The sequence below is a fragment of the Schistocerca americana genome, chromosome 3 (assembly GCF_021461395.2).
Source record: "Schistocerca americana isolate TAMUIC-IGC-003095 chromosome 3, iqSchAmer2.1, whole genome shotgun sequence".
NCBI lineage: Eukaryota > Metazoa > Arthropoda > Insecta > Orthoptera > Acrididae > Schistocerca > Schistocerca americana.
The window spans coordinates 544,128,593-544,150,951 of NC_060121.1; the positions used below are offsets into that span (position 1 = coordinate 544,128,593).

Below are 22,359 nucleotides of genomic sequence, written 5' to 3' on the forward strand. Positions count from 1 at the left end.
TCTTGCTCAGGGAGTCCACTTCGCCGAACTTGTCTTCAATGTGTTCCACAAAGAATAAAGGTTTGACACCGGTGAAAGTATCTCCATCAGTCCTGGTGCAAACTAGATAACGGGGGAAAGGTTTTGCCCCTAGACGACGGGCCTGACCCTCCTCCCAGGGGGTAGCCACGGAAGGGAAGGCCGAAGGGGCAAGAGAAGCAGCACTTGAGGAATCAGTACCACGCAGAGAGACGGCCGCAGAAGAGCGGCCAGAGGTTTGGACCCTTATGCGTTTCATCTGCATAGCGTCCGCCCTGATACCACCCACTCCGATCAGGGGCTCTCCTCACGGGCGCCACCCAGCCACAGCAAGGGCCGTCTGGCACGGCGGCCATTGCCGGGAGTTCCGATGCTCCAGGATGACGAGCAACCACTCCAAGGCATGCATGAGGAGGTCACAGCTCAGGTATCAGAAGTGTGATCCCTGTGTGTTCAGGGGGCTCAACCAAAAGGGTACATAGCGACCCCACCACACGGGCTGGCTACCGTGCTGGCTATGCACCCTAGCATCAGACAACGACGTAGAAGAAAAGGTGGAATATACTAGGAGGGCACACGTCGGAGACACTAGGTAAGGTGCTCTTCCCCAAATGGCTCACACTACGGAAAGAGAAATTTTGGAATGGAGGTCAAACCCCAGAGGGGGACCAAGGAATGCCAAAAGGAGGAGATGATTACGCAACAAAGCCAGAGTGTAAAACCAACAGAACCAGGAGGGTAGCGGGGGCCAACATAAGCAAGGACACCAATAGAGGGAGAGGAGAGGGCGAGGGGAAAGGGGTATGGAGGGGAAAGGAGGGGAAGGGAAAGGAAATGCAGCCCGGGAGAGAAAGAAGGCTGCAATGGCTCGGGGCCCCGTGCTCGCCACGCACGTATCCACGAAAGAGTTGTGGACCCCCTGGGGGGGCCTCTTACGACAGTCAGGAATACCTCAGTCCTATTGTAGCCTCTGGTCCCGCAGGTTGTAGAGTAGGAAGTTATTAACCGTTATCCTAACTTCAGAGTCAGCATTGGCTGGAAAGGTGGAAGAACGACATGGAGAGAGACTAAGTTTACGCTGAATCTGAAGACATCACGACACATACAGAGGTAAAACTGCAACTGGGCTAAATAGTGGTTGATTTGAAAGCCAGACGTAAGCAACTTCGGCTGAACGAATGCCAGTGGAACTACTGCCTGATCGTCATATACGAATATGACTCACACGAATCGTAACAGATTATTCCAGTGTATGAATCTGTGTCTTTTTGCTTTTTTTATTTATTCCACGTACGGTCAAAATTTGCGTGAAAACTACGCATACGCTGAGGTCATAAAGGCCATGCGATAGCGATTTGCACATATGTACATGGCGATAGTATCGCGTACACTAGGTATAAAAGGGCAGTGCGTTGGTGGAGCTGTCATTTGTACTCGGGTGATGCATGTGCAACGGTTTCCGGCGCGATTAAGGCCGCACGATATGAATTAACGTACTTTGAAAGCAGAATGGTAGTTGGAGCTAGAAGCATCAGACGTTTCATTTCGGAAACCGTTAGGGAATACAGTATTCGGAGATCCACAGTGGCAAGAATGTGTCCGAAAACACCAAATTTCAGGCCTTACCTCTTACCACGGACGGCGCAGTGGCCGACGGCCTTCACTTGATGATCGAAGCGACGAATAGTCCGTGCTAACAGACAAGGAACACTGCGTGAAATAACTGCATAAATAAATGTAAGACATTTATCTGTTAGTGCAGTGAGGCGAAATTTGGTGTTAATGAGCTATGGCAGCAGATGACAGAGGGGAGTGCCTTTCCGAACAGCCCTATATCTCCTGCAGCGCATCTCGTGGTCTCGTGGCCATATGAGTCCTGGTCAAATGAGTCCTCATTTCCGTTGGTTAGAGCTGATGATAGTGTTCCAGGATGGCGCAGACCCAGCGAAGCCATGGACCAATATTGTCAACACTATACGGTTCAAACTGGTGGTGGCTCCATTAGGGAATGGGCTGTGTTTACATGGAATGGACTGGGACCTGCGGTCGAACTGAACCGATCATTGACTGAAATGGATATGTTGGGCTACTTGGAGACCATTTGCAGCCATTCACGGATCTGATATTCCCAAACAACGATGGAATTTTTATGGATGACAATGGCCCTTGTCCCGGGCCCCAACTGTTCGCGACTGTTTTGAAGTAGATTCTGGACAATTAAGAGTACAAAATGCCGAACCGGCAACAACTTCGTGGCCATGGACGGCTATAGGGGCAGCATGGCTCACTATTTTCGCAGGGGCCTTCCAACCATTTGTTGACTTCACTCCATGTCGAGTTGCTGCAATACGCCGCGCAAAAGGAGGTCCGACACTATATTAGGATATTTAGATTAAAGTTCAGTCTTGATCACGTTATGTCTGTTTTAATGAGTAACCGGTTTCGGTTTTTTCTATAAAACCATCATCAGACCCATCGGCTCCCTTGGGTTGGTAGGTGGAGCTCTCCTTGCTGCTGTGCAGTCAATGAGTTGACTGCACAGCAGCAAGGAGAGCTCCACCTACCAACCCAAGGGAGCCAATGGGTCTGATGATGGTTTTATAGAAAAAACCGAAACCGGTTACTCATTAAAACAGACATAACGTGATCAAGACTGAACTTTAATCTAAATATAACAATTAATTGATCACTGTATTCCAAAAATGTTTACCAAAAAAAAAAAAAAACTATATTAGGAGGTATCGCATGACTTTTCTCATCTCAGTGTAAATTGATTCTTTCAATGAAGGAAACAGCTACCAGCCACAATTTATAACACTATTTATTTACGTAAATAGTTTATGTTCAGACGGCTATTCACATCAAGATACACGTTTTTGTTTGATTTGCGATATCGCAACCTTTATGTGCATTTCCCATTTGACAATAGCTGTTCGATGGGTGTGGTGCTTTACGCAGTGTGGTTACATCAAAATCATGTAAGTGCTGCATATAGTCGTATCTACAGTATTTCGAGAATACAAGCCAAGAACATTCCAAGAAAATTACGCAGCATTTTCGACGGCCCCACCATCCCAAGAACATATCACAAAGGGGAATAACGAGCCAAAAACTTACCTACACTTCAAAAACTGTACATCTTGGGATGAACAACTGTCTGAAGATCAAGCTGTCGATTCGAAACCGCTTACAGCGCTATTTACGCAAATTAATAGGATTATCAATAGTGACTGGTTGCTGTCTTCACTGACAGAATCAACGTATGTTTTACACGGCCACTGTCTCAAAATGTCAGTTTTCGAAAGAGTAGCATATTATGTACAATTTGTGTGAAAATAAATATCACGAGTGTATGACATCTGACCAGTCTTTCAACTTTTTCTGAATTTCGGGATATCTGGATTTTCGATACAGTCGCACGTAGTCCGGAAAAACGATGCTCTACTGTACACACACTACCTCATCAAAAGTATCTGGACATCCGTATTTTAATGCGGAATTTGCCTCTATATGTCACGAGAAGCGTACGCATCAGTGTAAAATGAGGTGATGATTACTGGTCTGTCAGTGTAGAAGAAGCAACAGCACAACGGCTCGGTGAGGAGCTCTCAGTGACTTCGAACATGGACACGTCACTTGGTATCACGTGAGTAACAAATCTGAGAGAGACGTTTTAACACTCCTGAAGCTGCTGAAGTCGGTTGCTGGTGATGTGACTGTTAAGTGGAAACGCGAAGGAGCAACCACAGCTAAAGTAAGACCAAGTATATCTCCATGTACTGACGGACACGATCTGTTGCGCACAATGGAGGGCGTTTCTAAGAGATCGCAAGAAATCAGAGGAAGGAATCACTCGCCAGTTCCGAAGTTCAAATGATCAAATGTGTGTGAAATTTTATGGGACTTAACTGCTAAAGTCATCAGTCCCTAACCTTACACACTACTTAACCTAAATTGTCCTAAGGACAAACACACATACCCATGCCCGAGGGAGGACTCGAACCTCCGCCGGGATCAGCCGCACAGTCCATGACTGCAGCGCCCCTGACCGCTCGGCTAATCCCGCGCGGCTAGTTCCGAAGTGCTACCAGGAAACCAGCTAACACAACGGATATGCGGTGAGAGGTAGAAAGAATCGATAATCTGACCGTACAGCACCTAATAAGCCGTACATTTCAGTAGTCAACACGAACTGATTCTTGAGGTGGTAGAAAGAGCTACGGCACTGAACTGTGCATGAGTAGAAACGAGTCATTTGGTGTGATGAATCTCTGTGTACGCTGGGGCAACGGAAGGGTTTCTTGTCATGTGTGATGCCAGCACTGAAATACGGAGGAGGTGGTGTTAGGGTATGATGGCATTTATCCTGGTCATGGCATTATCCTCGTATTGCGCTTCAGAAAACGTCGAATACAAGAGGATATGAATACATTTTAGAGAACTGTGTACTGCATACGGCAGAGAAATAGGTCGTTAATTGTTTCTACCAGCATGACAGTGCGTCCCGACATAAAACTGAATACGTGAGGTGATGGTTCGCGGACTCTAACATGCCTGAAGTGGACTGCTCTGCCCTGAGTTCCAACCTGAACCCAATGGAACACTTGTGCGATGAGATGGAACGTCGACTTCGCACCAGACCCCAGCGTCCAACAATACCTTCTCTGCTTTCGACTCTTGAGTAGTAGTGGGCTGCCGTTCTTCAAATGGTTTAAATGGCTCTAAGCACTATGGGACTTAACATCTGAGGCTGTCAGTCCCCTGGACTGAGAACTACTTAAACCTAACTAGCCCAAAGACATCACACACATCCGTGTCCGAGGCAGGATTCGAACCTGCGACCGTAGCAGCAGCGCGGATCCGGACTGAAGCGCCTAGAACCGCTGCCGTTCTTCCACACACATTCAGACACCTCATTGAAAGTGTCCCCAACAGAAATCAAGCCACTAAGCTTACGTTAAGCACTATTTGAAGGTATACTTCTGACCAGACCGTTTATTCCTGCTACTGTTTTACTATTTGGACGAAGAGGTAGAACAGCTACGTTTTTTTCCTGAGTTCTGATCTCAGCTAACGTCCCTGTTGCAGTCTGTGGTGTAGAACAACACAAATGAGCACTGGGAGTGGCACAGAACACGCGCTGGAACACTGTGCAGTGAGCACGTGGCACGACTCACCTCTGCGCGCCTCGGCGACGCTGCCGCCGTGGCCGGCCCAGAGCGGCCACGACAGCTGGTGCAGCTTGCGGTCGCCCTGCAGGCGGTAGTGCAGCAGCATCTGGCCCGTCCTCTGGTTCGACGTCAGCTGCAGCCACGGGCTCACCTTACCCGGCGAGTGCACCGACAGCAGCGTCCCTGCGGACAAGGCGGGGGCGGTGACACTGGCGAAGGTGCTCAAACAGCGTCGGAAAGGTGGAAAAAGCCACAGAGTCTGTAAGAGGGTAATTAGAAAGTTTTAATCATCGCACCGAAAAAGTCAAACTGCGAAGTGAAACTTGGCGATACTGATAGTCCCTGCCTACATTACTCATTCTTGAAGTTGACATTTTTCGCACGATGGGTAACTTGGCCTTCTGCGTCTACATCTGTATAACTAATATGCAATTCACAATTGAGTGCCTGACAGAAGGCAAGTTGAACCTATTTCACCCTGTTTACCTACCGTTCTACTCTCTAACAGCGCACGGGAAAAACGAATTCTTAAATTTTTCCGTACGAGCTCTGATTTTATTTTTTTATTACAATGATGATTTCTCCGTATTTAGGTGGGTGTCAACAGAATATTTTTGCATTCGGAGAATAACACTATTCTGAAAATTCATCAAAAGATCTCACCGCAAAGAAAAACGCCTTTGTTTTAATAATTACCATCATAATTCGCTTTTCATATCCGTGGCAGTCGGTCCCCTATTACACGATAATACAATACGAGATGCCCTTCTCTTAAGTTTTTCGACTTCCTCCGTCAATACTATCTAATGCGGATCGCACAGCACTGCTCTAGAAGAGAGCAGACAAGTGGGGTACGGGTAGTCTCGTTCGTAAACCTGTGGCATCAGCCAAGTTTTCTGCCCACAAAGCGCAGTCTCTGGCTTGCTTTCATCACAAGCTTATCTATGTGATCTTTCCAATTTAAGATATTCGTTAAGTTTAATTCCTATGTATTTAACCGAACTGGGAGCCTTTAGATGTGTATGTTTTATCGTATAGCCGAAATTTCACGGATTTTTTTTTTTAATTCATTTGGATGACCTCACACTTATTATTTACAATCAACTGCTACTTTTCACATCATTTCAAAAAATCGAAGAGCACTGCTGAGACTGTCTCCTAAATCTTTTACACACATAAGGAACAGCAGAGTTTCTGTCACACTTCTTTGGGGAGCACCAGAGATCACATCTGTATTTACTCTGTGACTTTTTGTCAGATTCTCCGAACTGAGATCTTTCTGACAGGAAATCACTAATCCAATCGCATAACTGGAAAGATACCCCGTAATGAAGTAATTGGATTAGAAGTCGCTTGTGAGGAACGGTGTAAAAAGGGAATATAAGGAATATGAGACGACCTGTGGATATCACTTATTACTTCGTGGGATTAAAGACCTAACAGTGTTTCACAAGAGGATATTTTCTGAATCCGTGCTGACTGTGTCAAAAGATAGTTTTCCTCGAGGTAACTGATAAATGTTCGAACACAATATACGTTCCGCTACAGCAAATATTCGTCAATGACATGGTTCTGTAATTATCTAGTTTACGCCTATTCCATTTTTTGAGTACTGGTGTGATCTTTGCAAATTTCCAGTTATTAGGTACGGATCTTCCGCTGAACGGGCGGTTGTATATGATTGTCAACTACGGAGCTATTACGTCAGCATACTCTGTAAGGTATCTAACTAGTATACAATCTGGACCGGAGGATTTACTTTTATTAAGTGATTTTAGCTACTTGCTACACCGAGATATCTGCTTCTATGTTACTCATGTTCTTGGTACGAATTCTGGAATGTTTACTTTGTCGTCTTTGATAAAAGACTATCGGGAAACCATATATAGTAACTCTACTTTAGTGGTACTGTCATCGGTAATATTAGCATCGCCTTCGCGCAGTGATTGTATTGATTGTGTCTTGCCGATCGTGTATTTCCCATACAACCCCAATCTCTTCGGGTTTTCTGGCATATTCCCAGACAGCATTTCGTTGTAGGAGCTATTTATAAGAATCTCGCATTGAAGTTCGCGCCAAATTTTGAGCTTCTATAAAACTTCGCCAGTCTTTGCCTTGGTTGTAGACATCGGCATTTTCACCGTCCAGGAAATATTCCACCTCAAAAACTACTTCGTCGTCATTCAGGAAATGCCTGCCACGCAGCTATTGCTTTGTTCGATGGATGCGGAGGATGTCACTGAGTGCAGAGTTAGGAGAATACGGGGATGGGGATGAGGTAAAAGTCATACAACCGAGAGAGCCAGGACGTCTAACTATGTCTTGTACCACAATTTGTTGTGATCGACCTACGAATTCCCTCCAGCAATACGTCCTATAACGGTTTGTACCGAACGAATACAATTTGTTTAACACCTTCCTATGGATATCGCAAAAACAACTCAGCATCATCGGGTCTGATGATGGTTCGGTCTTCGCCTTTTTAGATGATGGTGAATGCACATGTTTCGACTGCTTGCTTTGCTCTTTGGTCTCTGTGTCACATTGGTTCGCCGAGCGCTCGCCCCATAGTGATCAGGCGGCTGAAGTAATGATCTGGATTGTTGTGACGTAGCTGTGACATTTCCGCTGCTGTCTAGGTTCGGAGAGCTTTCTGAGAGGGTGCGTTAGTGCAGACGAGGAACGTAACGGCCGCGAGCATGTGTCGTCAAATACACCCGTGACTGATTTTAACTTTTTCAAATATCGGTTCAACTGTGGTGCGTCGTTGTTCGTCTACCTCGGCTTCGACTTATCTTGCGACACCCGGTTCTTGGCAGATGGAGTGCCTGTCACTTCGTTTTTCGTCATTCAGACCTGTGTGACCACACTGAAAGGGTCTGTGCCATCTAACCAGTGAGTAGAACGCTCTCCAGCCATGTCAATGTGAGCATCTGTCAGAAGCCCCAAAAATCATCTGTTGCAGAGTGGAGTGCTGCGAGAAGTGCAGGAAGAGGCGGAATGGGATTCTGGAAGGTAACGGTAGGGATGTAGAGCCAGGCTGACTACAGTTTCTCGGTTGAGGATCCAAGGCGGGAACAGTCCGATTGAAGTGGCCCAACAGATTCGATTGGGTTTGAATCCGTTGAGTTTGGTAGCCGGGAAAGTACGGTATGTCATCCTGGTGCTCTTAGAACCACGCGCGTACACTGTGAGATGCGTGATAGGTTGGACTGTCGTGTTCGTAGATGCCATGGTGCCGAGGAAAGATTCATACTTGTGTCTTGAGCCACTGTGCTTTTTAGAATGACGAAAAATGCCACCAAAACATTTGCCAGATCGCAAGGCTCCTTCCTCCGGCCTGGACTCTTCGGAGGATTGTTTGGTTTCAGACGTTTCACGCCGTACACAACCAACGGCCATCTTCCCCACGGAACATAGACCGTGGTTCATCTGAAAAGGCCACCTGTCGCCACTTAGTGGACATCCAGTTCCGCAGTACTGGCGTGCAAATTCCTGCCTTCGCCGCCGAAGAACAACCGTCAGCATGGGTGCACGAACCAGGCGTCTGCTGCGAAGGCCCAGACGCAGCAACTTTAGCTGAATGGCCGTTGAATAGGCACTGTTGATAGCCCCCGTTGTCCATCTGGGCGGTCAGCTGCTGAACAGTTGCACACTTCTGCAGCCTTCCTTCACCTCTGCCATCTAAGGCCCGCAGTGCATCGCAATTGTCTGGGCGCTGGCTTTGAGTAGCGCCATTTTGGCATGCACGGTGTACTTTAACCATGGCGGCACGCGAACAGTTTAAAAACTTAGCCGTTTCGGAAATTCTTCCATTCTTGGCTCAAAAAGACAATGATCAGGATCTTTCGGACGTCAGATAAATCGCTCGGTTTCCGCATTACGACAATGAATGCTCTGCTGCTGTTCTGTTTTGCTTCGTGTTCCACCCCCGCCACGCCCCCCCCCCTCCCACCAGCACCCCCACTACCCGCCACACACACACACACACACACACACACACACACACACACACACACACACACATACACATTATATATCGTCAGCTGCTAGTGCTGTCAGCTGCCGTCTGTGAGGGGTTATTGCACATTGACGTCGAACACAGGCGGTGGTCGCTTCAATGTGATGGGACCGTATACAACAATGTAATTGTGCATTAATGACATACGCTTCCATCAACTCAGCATGAATCGTTGCAGCGCTGTCACTTTCTTCAAATACAGAAACTAATTAGTGGATGATGCCTCACTTTTTGAATTGGCTGCGTCATTCCGTTTTCGCTCGTCTAGCGGCGTGCTGCATTACTGTGGTGGCGTGGGGATTTCAATTTGTACTTCCAAACAAACATAAAACTAATTAAGTAACTTTATTTTTAATTAAAAATTAATCATTAGTGCACTTCGTAGTAATGAAGTATATGAAATAATGGAAATTTACTGTAAAGCACCCGCAACGAACAGAACGGAAAGAAGACTAATTTGCTGCAGCTAGGAACATCTATTCTAGTGTTATCTTACAGAAGGGTCCACAAAGTGGAAACGATAAAAATATTGAGAACGAAACAGAAACGTGGTCCACTCAGAGTAACAGCAATACGCTGAGGAAAATCGGAGCTACGCTGCAATTTCAAGGCCCTAACGAACTAAATACGATAAACACAGCCATCTTTAGAGACTGTTACAATGCTCAGACATTTCCCCTCAAAATTAACAGCAACAATCTCGTTTCTCGATCTTAGATAGTTTCTCTGAAAAAGGGAATATATTCACAATCAGAATACAACCGCTATATTACCCACTGCAAGAGGATGAATAAATCAAAGGGACGTAAGAAACAAAGCAAAGACAGCGGGGAAGTAGTGGTAATATGAAACAATTTTTCGTTTAAAACGAAATACTCAATTCAAAAGTGCCTGTTCCATCAACGATGTCCTCTGTCTTAGTTTATTTACGTATTGTAAATGATCGATAATAATTGTAATGAAAAATGAGCGTTCAATAAACACAATAGATTTTTAACTTTATGTAGATTATGAATTTTTTCGTGTGCGGTAGTAATAAGAAACAGGTTTTCTAGCTCATTTTTCAAGCGTCAAAGTATTTACATTTATATCCTTTATAGCTACCTTTCTCTAGTGTGTATTTTTTGTTATATATAAACATCTTGCTACTTCATTTAGTGTTTTAGTTTCATCCCTGACAACCGTTAATGCTTGAACCTTATCTTCAGGGCGCCATTTCCGTCATTCCTCTTTTTCCATACCATAACCTGCTTCTTGGCATGGTGACATCTACTTAACATAAGAGGGATTGTACCGTGGAACAGGGTGTGTCATAATTACATCGAATGCCATTTACAAAACTTATCAATGAAACTAGAAATTCGATAAGCAATTTCAAGTAAATAAAATTGTCATTTGTAGGTTTAATTCTCTTACCAAATAGTACACTAGAAAGCGTATACTAATTTGTATATAACGGTAGTAGAAAAAAATATTTGAATCTAACCTTGCAAAAAGTTTTGGAAGTTAAAAAACAAAGTGCATCTGCTCACAGCCATAAATAACGTGATACTGATCTCTGATGCCTCTATTGGTAGAACCAGATTACGGTTGCGATAACTGAAGGCGCGGTCAAATGGCATTAGTGGTACGCAAATACTATGGCGTTTCATATTACAACCCTTTTTCACATTATCACCATCTCCCCTATTATTAAATAGGACGTGGAAACCGAAAGAGGTGTTCCCACGTTTCGAAGTTAACAAGTTCCTTTCACGTTCATTAGAAACTGAATTCGTTACGTTTTTTGTGAAAGAGATGTGTTAACTCTACAGTGAGATAAATTTTAAAAGAAAATCAGGGCAAAATCATTTTACAGTCAGCTAATAAAAGTACTCAGACGGAACAAAAGGCAAGAAAAATATCCAGATCTTAACAAAGACAACATTTACATAAAAGTACACCTTAAACTGACTATCATGTTCCCACTCGGCCATTAATCAGATAATCGCGACAATTGCAAAGCTAAATAAAATTCGAGGGGCAGTCAAATGAAATGAAACAGACGGAAAAACACTAAGTAAACTATTATTTCGAAAGTAATCGCCGTAGCTTAATATATTTCTCTCACTGTGAGGACAGACGGTCGACGTTTTCGGTTGTCTGCGGAATCATGATAGTATCCAAACGAGTACCTATTCGCCCAAAGCAAATCGACGGCGGCGAATATCTTTCTCCTGGGCCCCAAAAGTAATGAAATGGCATGAGAGAAATCGGGACAGTCTATAGGAAGTGTAAAAGATCCGAGTGAAACTTCTGCAGCGTAGTCGAAAGAACAGGCTTACCAGCTCTGGGAAAGTCACGATGACTTTTTCCTTTGACTCCAAGGACCCGCTGGTCACCGACTTCCTGGAACACGGCGACACAATTAACGCACAGCTCTAAGTGGAAACCTTGCAAAAGTTGAATCTCGCCTTCGAGCCCAAACTTTCAGGAATGTTGACGGACGGGATAATTCTTTTGCAAGATAATCCCCGAAATATGCTGCCAAGGTCATTTTCACTATCCTGCAGAAGTTTCGCTGGGAAGCCCTTACACATGCTTCATACAGTCCCCATCTCTCCCCATGCGATTTCCCTGTTTTTGGATCCCTGAAGAAAGACATTCGTGGCCGTAGATTAACTTCGAAGAGGTGTACGTCAGAGTACAATCATGGTTCAGCAGACAATCGCAAACATTTTTCCACAAAGTGATGCACCATCTTGTCCCACAGAGGAATAAATGCATTAACAGTTATGATGATTACTTTTGAAATAACAGACTGTTAACTTATTTTTTCCACCTATCCCGTTTTTATGTGCCAGCCCCCTTATAAATCTGACACCCAGTAATCAACGTTAAACTTGTACCGTGGCGGGTATCGCGACAAAGAAGTTCGCACAAGGAGAGAACTACATCTCTATGAACTCAAAATACGCAAAAATAAAATTAATTCCATCCAACACTTAGGATTTTAGATACAGGCTATGTTTAAACCAGAAAATAAGTTTTATCTTTGCACCAAAAACAACATAATAACGTGCTAATAGCAAATATGGTACATTTGACAATTAGAAGGCAAAGAAATAATCATCAGATTTATTAGAGCACATCAAGACGGAACTCAAAAAGCTACGACGGTGAACAACATGTAAAATCAAATTTAAAATCAGTCTGGTGGTTCTTTGTTCTCAAGAATGGCAGGCATACTGAAAAAATATGACGAATTGTCTCCTTGGAATGGACAAAGTGGCCAGAGCGTCTCGATCCATTTCTACGAAATGAGTGATGCATTTACTCTTGTACTACAGGCATGTGTAGCTAAGGCAGTCTATGTACACATTTTCATCGGATTTCAACATGACCAGAGTTCACTTCGAAGCACAGCTCGGTTCATTGATGACCATCCCCGAATACATTCTGAAGCGTACCATTAGAAATAGCTGACGCTGCATCGCTGATTCAATCTCTTACATCCTGGAGAATCGTTACACCCTTGATTTTATGTACCCTCAAGCGAAGGAATCGAAGGATGTCAAATAACGTGTACGCGACGGCCAGTCTTGCTGATCCTCTGCCTGTCCGTTTGTTGGCCAATCTTCGACTTAGGTGCTCCCTTATTAATAAAGTAAAGGATGCTCCATTCTGTTGGAACAAAACAGTGTCGTCAATATCCTCTTGTTGAAGATGTGGTTGCAAGATTTGCTGCAGCATATCAAGTTAAATGATTCCTGTGAGTGTGTCTTCCGTAAAAATAAAGGGTCCATACACTGTAGTCCTCGCAAACCCAAGCTAAACATTCACTTCCGACGTGCGTGTGTTGTCCAGTGGTGTAGCGTGAGGTGCCTCGTTACTCCATATGCGGTAATTATGTTTGTTAACTTTTCTGCAGATATGGAAAGTAGCCTCATCAGTAAACAAAGTGTGATCCACGAGGTATTCGTTGTGTGCAGATTCAGTCAAATCGTAACACGCGGCTTGGCAAGTTGCGTATCTTCCAGTGAAGCGCGTGAATATGGTACGCCTTTTTCTTTAACGCAAAGTGTAAAGCTTTCAGACTCCTTCATTGTGGCAAGTCTAGCTCATTCCTTAAACGAAGAGCTGGCTCCAGCTTTCGATCTCCCATTCGCTGAACAGTCTCTTACTGTACATGACGTCTGGCTTCTGAAATTTCCGACTGAGCTAATGTTGTCCCTCCAGAGAAAATAAGCCGCGCAACTCGCGCTAAGAACGTTTTTTGTGGAAGGCCTTGATTATTCCGAAAAAAAAGGGTAACCAGTTGTCCCCCGCATATCACAGAAATGGATTATAAGTACATATTATGTGAGTGCATCCATTATTTGCCAGATATGTGTCGAGACTTCATGTCCATGCTGGATTAATTCTTGGATTCACAGACAAACTGCATAACAAGTACATATAGTGTGACAACTTCATTATAGAACTCCAAAGATGTTACAACGTACAGAGCTTCACTTTAAGTTTTGTTTCCTGTTATTGCGAAATAATTGTGTGAATTTTGTAGCTACTTCTTAGATGCGGTTTTAATCGACAATCTGCGTATAGCCACTGTAACTCTTCAGCTACCAGGTGGCTATGATATTGAAGAGCAGCTACTCCAGAGATCCACTGTGGGTTTGCAATTGCCTTACGGCATCGAAAATTGGTAGAAATTCTAATGCGGTAATGGAGAAATCAATTCACACTGGCTACCAGGTGCAAGTCTGGCGCTGCGAACGCAAGAAACACACACATAAAAATTTCCGTATTTAATGGGGTAGGTACGGGACGTGGGCAGAAGATGTCAAACAAGTGAGGGAAATATAACGTTAATGTTATCAACCGCCGCTTACACCATTTGTTCAATATGAGCATCGACTACATCTACGAGATGCAGTACAGCGCCATATTGGCACCTGGTCGCAAAAAATGGAACTAATTTTTTCCAGCGTAAACCGTTTCCACATTAACGTATTAGTCTATCTACCAAGTTTCACTGCCAACGATTGCAGTCTACACTGGACCTCTATGAGTAGCTACAATTTTACTATAACTACACGATACGAGGAACCCAACTGGCGCCAGTCGTTCTTGCACCACTGCAGTGTCCGTGGGTGCGAGAATAACGGTCCTGGCCAGTGGTAGGAAAAATAGCGAAATGGGGAAGCAGGTACAGGGCAGAACCTCTGACATTTCGGAAAACTTCGCATTATTTCCACGGCCTTGTAGGTTAGTTGTTTACCAGTATAGCCGCGATTCTTTACAGAATCTAACTCGCATGTATAAAACAGCTTCAAAGTACTTATTACTTCACAAATTTGTTAATATGTTAAATATTTCGCGTGAAGCACATAAGCGAGAAAAAGTTTAGGTAAGGTTTGGAGTTATTTTTACAGTTTGTTGCAAGTCGCTAAGTGCTCTCATTACTGGATCAGTGTAGTTTGGATAATTTCCGCTCCGTTTTAGGCAAAGGTTAGTTTTTCCAAGTATCTCAATGTTTATGATGTCATTATCTCCTGAATTCTGTGTGTTCCAATGATACAATTTTTCAGGAAAATTCAGTGGTGAATGTGGATACTGACCGCAAGAGGTGTTACGAACGGGATTAGTAGTGAAGAAGTACCAGATGGAAACGTCATACGAGAAGCCGAAGTTTTACTGCGTTAGCGGCGAAAATTTAGGACGCAGTAATCTTATTCGTTTTCCGCGGTGTGTCAGCGAGAGAAAGCTTCGTAAAGGTTTGAAATTGAGTGTGAAGCTTGTTGACAGTCGCTGAGCGCTCTCTTTCTCAAATGCTGAACGAATATACTCTGGGTAATATGCGCGCCGTGAGTTATGGTACCTCAGGCCTAGTACAGAGTTTCTAAGTCTTATATTTGTATTAAATGACGGGGTATGGCTCCAGAGACCTGTCCAAGCCTCAAACATCTATGACGCTTGAGTCTCAAACATCCATGATGCATATATACATAACAGTAATTTCAGAGTTGAAAAGGTCTCTGGAACCATATAGCTTCATTTGATTAAAGGACCTGTGCTTGGATTTCAGACAGCATCCCGAATTTCATTCGATTATGAGGTGCTATTGCAATACAGTTGGACAGCCTCTGTAATGCTGTTTGAGTTTAGGCGTAGTACCGAATGGGCTGTGGTGTAAATGGGGATTTGGGCTGAGGAGGGAGGCGTGGTAAGGTCGTCCGCGCAGCAATACAAAGCCCCTGTGTCAGGGTGACGAAGTGGTTAGGACAGCTGCATAGTGAGCAGAAGACCTGGGTTCGAATTCCCTACTTCGTACAAATTTTCATTCTCCACTTGATTCTCTTGTCTTACTGTGTTATAGATTTATCATAGGATTATACCTTTTAATGATCAAATTACGACGGAAATTTTACAATGAACTGAATATCCCTAGCTGCATACAGGCGTTGGTATAAGTCAACGGGGACAGTTGAAAATATGTGCCCCGACTGGGACTCGCACCCGGGATCAACTGCTTACATGGCAGACACACTATCCATCTGAGCCACCGAGGACACACAGGATAGTGCGACTGCGGGGACTAATCTCTCGCAAGGCTCCCGTGAGACCCACATTCCCAACTTATTATCCTGCACTATATTCATAGTGCCCCTTTTCATTATACTCATTACTCGCAGCTTTTTTTGCCAATTCCCGTAAGAGTTCGGGCACTGTTTGTGCATCCACATAGAAGAAGATTATCAAATGGCCGGTGAGCGTTAACTATGCATATATACAGAGGGGTCCAAAAAAATGTATCCACTGTTTAAAAGTCCATAACTTGTCAACTAATTGACGAGTTGTCTCATTTTTGGTGAAAGTGTAGCTTAGAGTCCAGCTTAAAGCTGTCACAGTAGGTGTTGGAAATGGGCACCATTAACATCCACCCACAAACGATGCCGGCCGAACTGCGCCGCCGACCCGACCCGCCGCCGCCGCGCCGAACCGCGCCGACGGAACGCCCGACCGCGCCCGAACCCGACACGCCGCGAACGTGACTTTTCTCGATAAACGACGTCCTTTGTGTTCCCCACAGGTAAAAGTGCAGAGGAGTTAGGTCTGGGCAACGTGGTGGATACTCCACAGCACCTCTACGGCCTATCCATCTTCCTGGTAGATTTTCGTCGAGATGCGCCCTAACACGATTTTGTTACTGGGCTGGGGCACCATCTTGTTGAAAGTAAACTCTTCGGTCTCCATACAAGTCTCGGATGGCAGGTAAAATACCACTTCAAAACTGACTTCCTTTCATCGAATGTAAGCCTTGCGCCAGCCATGTTTACTCGAGTAACTGGGTGCAACTAAGAGCAAAACACTGACTATCTGGCGACTGTCATCTGACAAAACAAAACAATGCAATACAATGCTTGTGTGGCGATTGCTGGAAATATAAACTACTACACTACCAAAGATGAGACAACTCCGTCAATTAGTTTGCCAGTTATGGACTTTTAACAGTGGATACATTTTTTGGACCCATATATATATATATATATATATATATATATATATATAATATATATATATATATATATATATATATATATATATATACACTCCTGGAAATTGAAATAAGAACACCGTGAATTCATTGTCCCAGGAAGGGGAAACTTTATTGACACATTCCTGGGGTCAGATACATCACATGATCACACTGACAGAACCACAGGCACATAGCCACAGGCAACAGAGCATGCGCAATGTCGGCACTAGTACAGTGTATATCCACCTTTCGCAGCAATGCAGGCTGCTATTCCCCCATGGAGACGATCGTAGAGATGCTGGATGTAGTCCTGTGGAACGGCTTGCCATGCCATTTCCACCTGGCGCCTCAGTTGGACCAGCGTTCGTGCTGGACGTGCAGACCGCGTGAGACGACGCTTCATCCAGTCCCAAACATGCTCGATGGGGGACAGATCCGGAGATCTTGCTGGCCAGGGTAGTTGACTTACACCTTCTAGAGCACGTTGGGTGGCACGGGATACATGCGGACGTGCATTGTCCTGTTGGAACAGCAAGATCCCTTGCCGGTCTAGGAATGGTAGAACGACGGGTTCGATGACGGTTTGGATGTACCGTGCACTATTCAGTGTCCCCTCGACGATCACCAGTGGTGTACGGCCAGTGTAGGAGATCGCTCCCCACACCATGATGCCGGGTGTTGGCCCTGTGTGCCTCGGTCGTATGCAGTCCTGATTGTGGCGCTCACCTGCACGGCGCCAAACACGCATACGACCACCATTGGCACCAAGGCAGAAGCGACTCTCATCGCTGAAGACGACACGTCTCCATTCGTCCCTCCATTCACGCCTGTCGCGACACCACTGGAGGCGGGCTGCACGATGTTGGGGCGTGAGCGGAAGACGGCCTAACGGTGTGCGGGACCGTAGCCCAGCTTCATGGAGACGGTTGCGAATGGTCCTCGCCGATACCCCAGGAGCAACGGTGTCCCTAATTTGCTGGGAAGTGGCGGTGCGGTCCCCTACGGCACTGCGTAGGATCCTACGGTCTTGACGTGCATCCGTGCGTCGCTGCGGTCCGGTCCCAGGTCGACGGGCACGTGCACCTTCCGCCGACCACTGGCGACAACATCGATGTACTGTGGAGACCTCACGCCCCACGTGTTGAGCAATTCGGCGGTACGTCCACCCGGCCTCCCACATGCCCACTATACGCCCTCGCTCAAAGTTCTTCAACTGCACATACGGTTCACGTCCACGCTGTCGCGGCATGCTACCAGTGTTAAAGACTGCGATGGAGCTCCGTATGCCACGGCAAACTGGCTGACACTGACGGCGGCGGTGCACAAATGCTGCGCAGCTAGCGCCATTCGACGGCCAACACCGCGGTTCCTGGTGTGTCCGCTGTGCCGTGCGTGTGATCATTGCTTGTACAGCCCTCTCGCAGTGTCCGGAGCAAGTATGGTGGGTCTGACACACCGGTGTCAATGTGTTCTTTTTTTCCATTTCCAGGAATATATATATATATATATATATATATATATATATATATATATATATATATTGCATCGGTTCAGTCATTTAATAATACTGATTCATACACGGGGCGCTTTCCAAAGACATGTTACAGTACCTAGTGCTTAATGGAGTAGTAGTTTTGACTGAAAGAGACTTAGGGTAAGTACTTTTAACGTTTCATACTGAGTCCACAAATGAGTGTCTGGACGAGTAGCTATCCCACAGGAGAATAGGGACAGACATTTTACGTCGGATTCAGTTACTGAGCACTCCTCGGAACGTGACATCACCTGTTACTGAGGCGACAGCCCGCCTCTGGGGTGGTTGCCGTGAGGCACTGTCACGCCCCGTGGGTTTGGAATGTTTGCCTTTGTCGCGAGCATGGAGATGAAGGGCATATCTTCAGCAATTCGTGAGAAGGGCGTCGTTTTGGAGTTTCACAATTCACCCTTAATGTTGTGCTCAGAGTTCGGTACACTCATTTAACATTTAGGAGCTTGCCGGTTACCTCTCTTATTCATTCTGTAACATTAAGTGGGAAATAACGCAAGAAATTCTGTCGTTAGTACCTCTCACCAGAGAAGCGCTATTAGGGGGCGGAATGGGATGAGCATTAAGAATTTCCGCCCATTCAGCCACAAGCGAATATTTCTGCACTCTCGGGCTGAATAGCTGGAAGTCCTTGACGTTTAATTACAAAATTTCGGAAATTACTTGGACCTAGCGAAACATAGGAGGCTAGAGGGTAGCTATGGAGCAGTGATTTTTTTTTATTTTTTTATTTATTTTTTAACGGAGCTCTTCTGAAATGTTAAACATTTTACAAAGAGCTAAAATAAGCAAAATCCGGTATAACGTTCACTCCTTAATTACAATCATTTGCTGAAAATATACAAAAATAGGTATATCATACGCTACTGATATCTACAACAAAATACAAAACAAGCAGCAATAATGCAATACATAAAACTGCATGGAATCCTCTGTAGATGGATGAAATTGGTCCCTATAATGAAAGATATGAAATTGCTTTTTTCTTCTTAATTTTGACTAATGTAGGGCTTGATAGACAGCTGAAAACGCATGTCGGAGTCAGCATCCAGTCCACTGCGATATTTTGTCATTGTAGCTGCATAAACTGAGAATCCTGTTTCACAGAAGGATGTTGCCAGGAATGGGAGAATGGTCAGAGTCTGTGGATATTAATCACGCAACCTGTACCCTGCATCAAAAATCATTAAGTGAGACTGTTTTGAACACTGGTTTCAAGTTTAAATCTGGTTAAAAAATGGCTAGGTGAGTGACGATTTCGCGCATTGAGGGTTCCGTACAAACTTGATTATGTAGACACTTTATCCATCCCAGGAATCGAGGATATTTACGATTTTGGTCTGTTAGCGACTCTGATAATGGCAAGATATTGATCCCAGGGATTCCAGGACTTTGGAAGAATGTTTTAATTTGACGTCTAAAGTCGGATAACAAATTACATATTAACAATTACGGACTTTCCCTTTCATTTTTCTGTGAAAGCTTGATTATTGTCAGCTTTCGTGAGTCTATGTCAACGTGAAATATCTTACAGGTTTTAATGAGCGAGTTTAGAGTATAAAAATATGTGACATAATTGGCCGTATCTTTTGACTGAATTGACTAAGAAGTTTAAACTTTTTACACCACCATGGGACCATAGACCTTAATATGAGAGATAAAATTGGACTTGATATCTCTACTCGCTCCTGAAAAAACGGGTTCTTTACAGTCCAACAGATGGACAACAAAACTAATCTATAAGGTCTTCGTACATCCATATTTAAATTGGATGAAGGTGGGACACAGCTGGTATAATTTTTATTAAAAATTAAACTCTTCCAGCTGTACTTAAGATTTTATATTTATTTGGCTTCTAGTCTCGACTTTCTGCGTCAACGCCATTTCATGTAGGTCTCACCGACTTCTAGTACTGAGCCACACACAATTGATTTTATTAAAGTGTACGGGCCTGAAGATGGCGTTGACGCAACGTTGAAACTAGTACCCAAATAAATATAAAATCTTAAGTACCTCTAGATGAGTTTCATTTTTAATAAGAATCTGTAAGGGGGTCTGAATTTACCGATTGAGACACGGGACCCTAAAAGGATTAATAGGTTTCGTTTGACCTATCTTCTGGCAACTGAAAATTCGGTACAAAAGCATTATGAACCCATGAATTAATTTTCAGTTTTTTAGTCTGCTCTGGAGGAAAATAAGAGGGCAATCCCAAAGTAAGGTATCCTTTTTTTTATGAGTACATAGACCCGTGTATTTCTGCAATGGTTTACATCAGTTTACAGCTTGAACATTTAGCTATTTTTCGACAATCACCGTTTCTGTTTGTGCGTTTTTGTAGACGCTGTGGCAGTTTTTGTATGCCCATGTCATACCAGCTCGCCGCCATGCTGTTCAGAAAGTTATGAACCTCTTTTTTCACCTCGTCGTCGGAGCTGCATCGTTTTCCGGCCAAATGTTCTTTTAAGATAGGGAACAGGTGAGAGACACTGGGCGCCAACTCAGGACTAAAGGGTGTGTGGGTGATTATGTTCCACTGAAACTGTTGCAGGAGAGCAACGGTGTGCCGAGCGATGTGTGGGCGAGCGTTGTCACGGAGAATGTGTACGCCCTTGCTCAAAATTCCTCTTTTCCGGTTCTGAATTGCCCATTTGCGTTTTTTCAGAGTCTCACCAGTACCTGTCAGCGTTAATTGTGTCCCAGTGGGCATAAAGCCAACCAACAATACCCCTTTCCGATCCCAAAAAACGGTTGTCAAGACCAGCTGCAAACACTCTACACCACTTACGGACGTTTTTGACATCCATGCACGACTCACCATACACTCCCGTCAGTTGGCGATGGATTTCAATCGGCGCAGTGCCCTTTGCGTTCAAAAACCGAATAACTGCACGCAATTGCCACTTGGCAGTAACAACCAACGGGAGCTCCAGCCGCAACGGCTACAAAGCCAAGACTGAGCGCCTCAGCGCGGCGTATGAATGTTTACACACAGCGTGTGAAGCATTCTTCATAATAGTGTGACCAACTGCCACACAAACAGAGTTCTGTACTTATAAAAAATATGGGAGACCTTACCTTTGGGATTGCCCCCGTACGTCTCAAAAGATGCCCGCAAATCATGCACACATTGGACCAATTCTACAAATATTTCATTTGGTGATTCTGCTGTCTCGCTAACGTCACATTCAATGTTAAAAAGCTTCCCAAATCTCTCATACCAATAAAAAGAATCCAAAATATCTAATTCTTTTAAGGCGGGTATTTTGTTATTAGTGTTGAAACTTGTCTGTTTTCCTTGTAAAGATAGATATTATTCAATTATCTTTCCAAATATATCTGTTAAAAGCGATAGTCTGAATAACCAAGTCACATCACTCAAACGATCTTTTAAAGGAAATGTCAGTCAGAAAACATCATAATTCAACTCTTAGTTCGAATAATATTGTTAAGGTCTTACCGCGAGGTAACCATCTAACCTCGGCGTGCAGCATTAGTGTTTTATGTCGGTTCCCACAATCTTCATGCAGTACTTAAAAAGTTCAACACTGAAGAGGGTGTGATTGAACAATGAAATTGTTTCAGATTCATCCGGAACGAATTTTAGATTTGGCAGAATCTTCTTTCTCCTGAGTGCTTTTCTATAGAGGATACAATGGTTCGGACTTTTTATTTAGAATACCACTCCTGTTCTTTTACCGTTATTGCCTTGGCCCCATCTGCACAAGTATCGACACAATCATTCCAACTGAGATGGTTTATTTAAAAAATCGTCAATCGTGGTTGAAATTTCTTTTCCACTAGTGTTAGCTGGTGGCGAACCTCACATAAGCAAATATTCTTTGAGCGGAAGTTTATATGAAAATCCCGTAAGTATCAGCAAGATGGCCAGTCCAGCAACATCAATCTAGTTACCCATTTGCAAGACGAATTTATTGTGTTGAATGCAACAAACAAAGATCTAATATGCTGCGGTCCAAGATCGGAGTGCGGATTTGGCGTGCCGATGTGGAATGTGCGTTGCAAAGTCTAGTACGAACTGTACTACTGTGTTGCGCGGAGCGCTGTTTCTATAGCCCCGGGC

The 22,359-nt window shown here is 44.4% G+C and overlaps 1 protein-coding gene across 1 annotated transcript in view; it reads right to left on the reverse strand.

The window, feature by feature from the left end:
• LOC124605730 overlaps window positions 1–22,359 on the reverse strand; it is a 553,029-nt gene that overhangs the window by 101,882 nt on the left and 428,788 nt on the right. Inside the window, exon 4 of the mRNA XM_047137609.1 lies at window positions 5,196–5,372. Coding sequence (XP_046993565.1) covers window positions 5,196–5,372 — 177 coding nt within the window. The remainder of the gene's footprint in view (window positions 1–5,195; window positions 5,373–22,359) is intronic.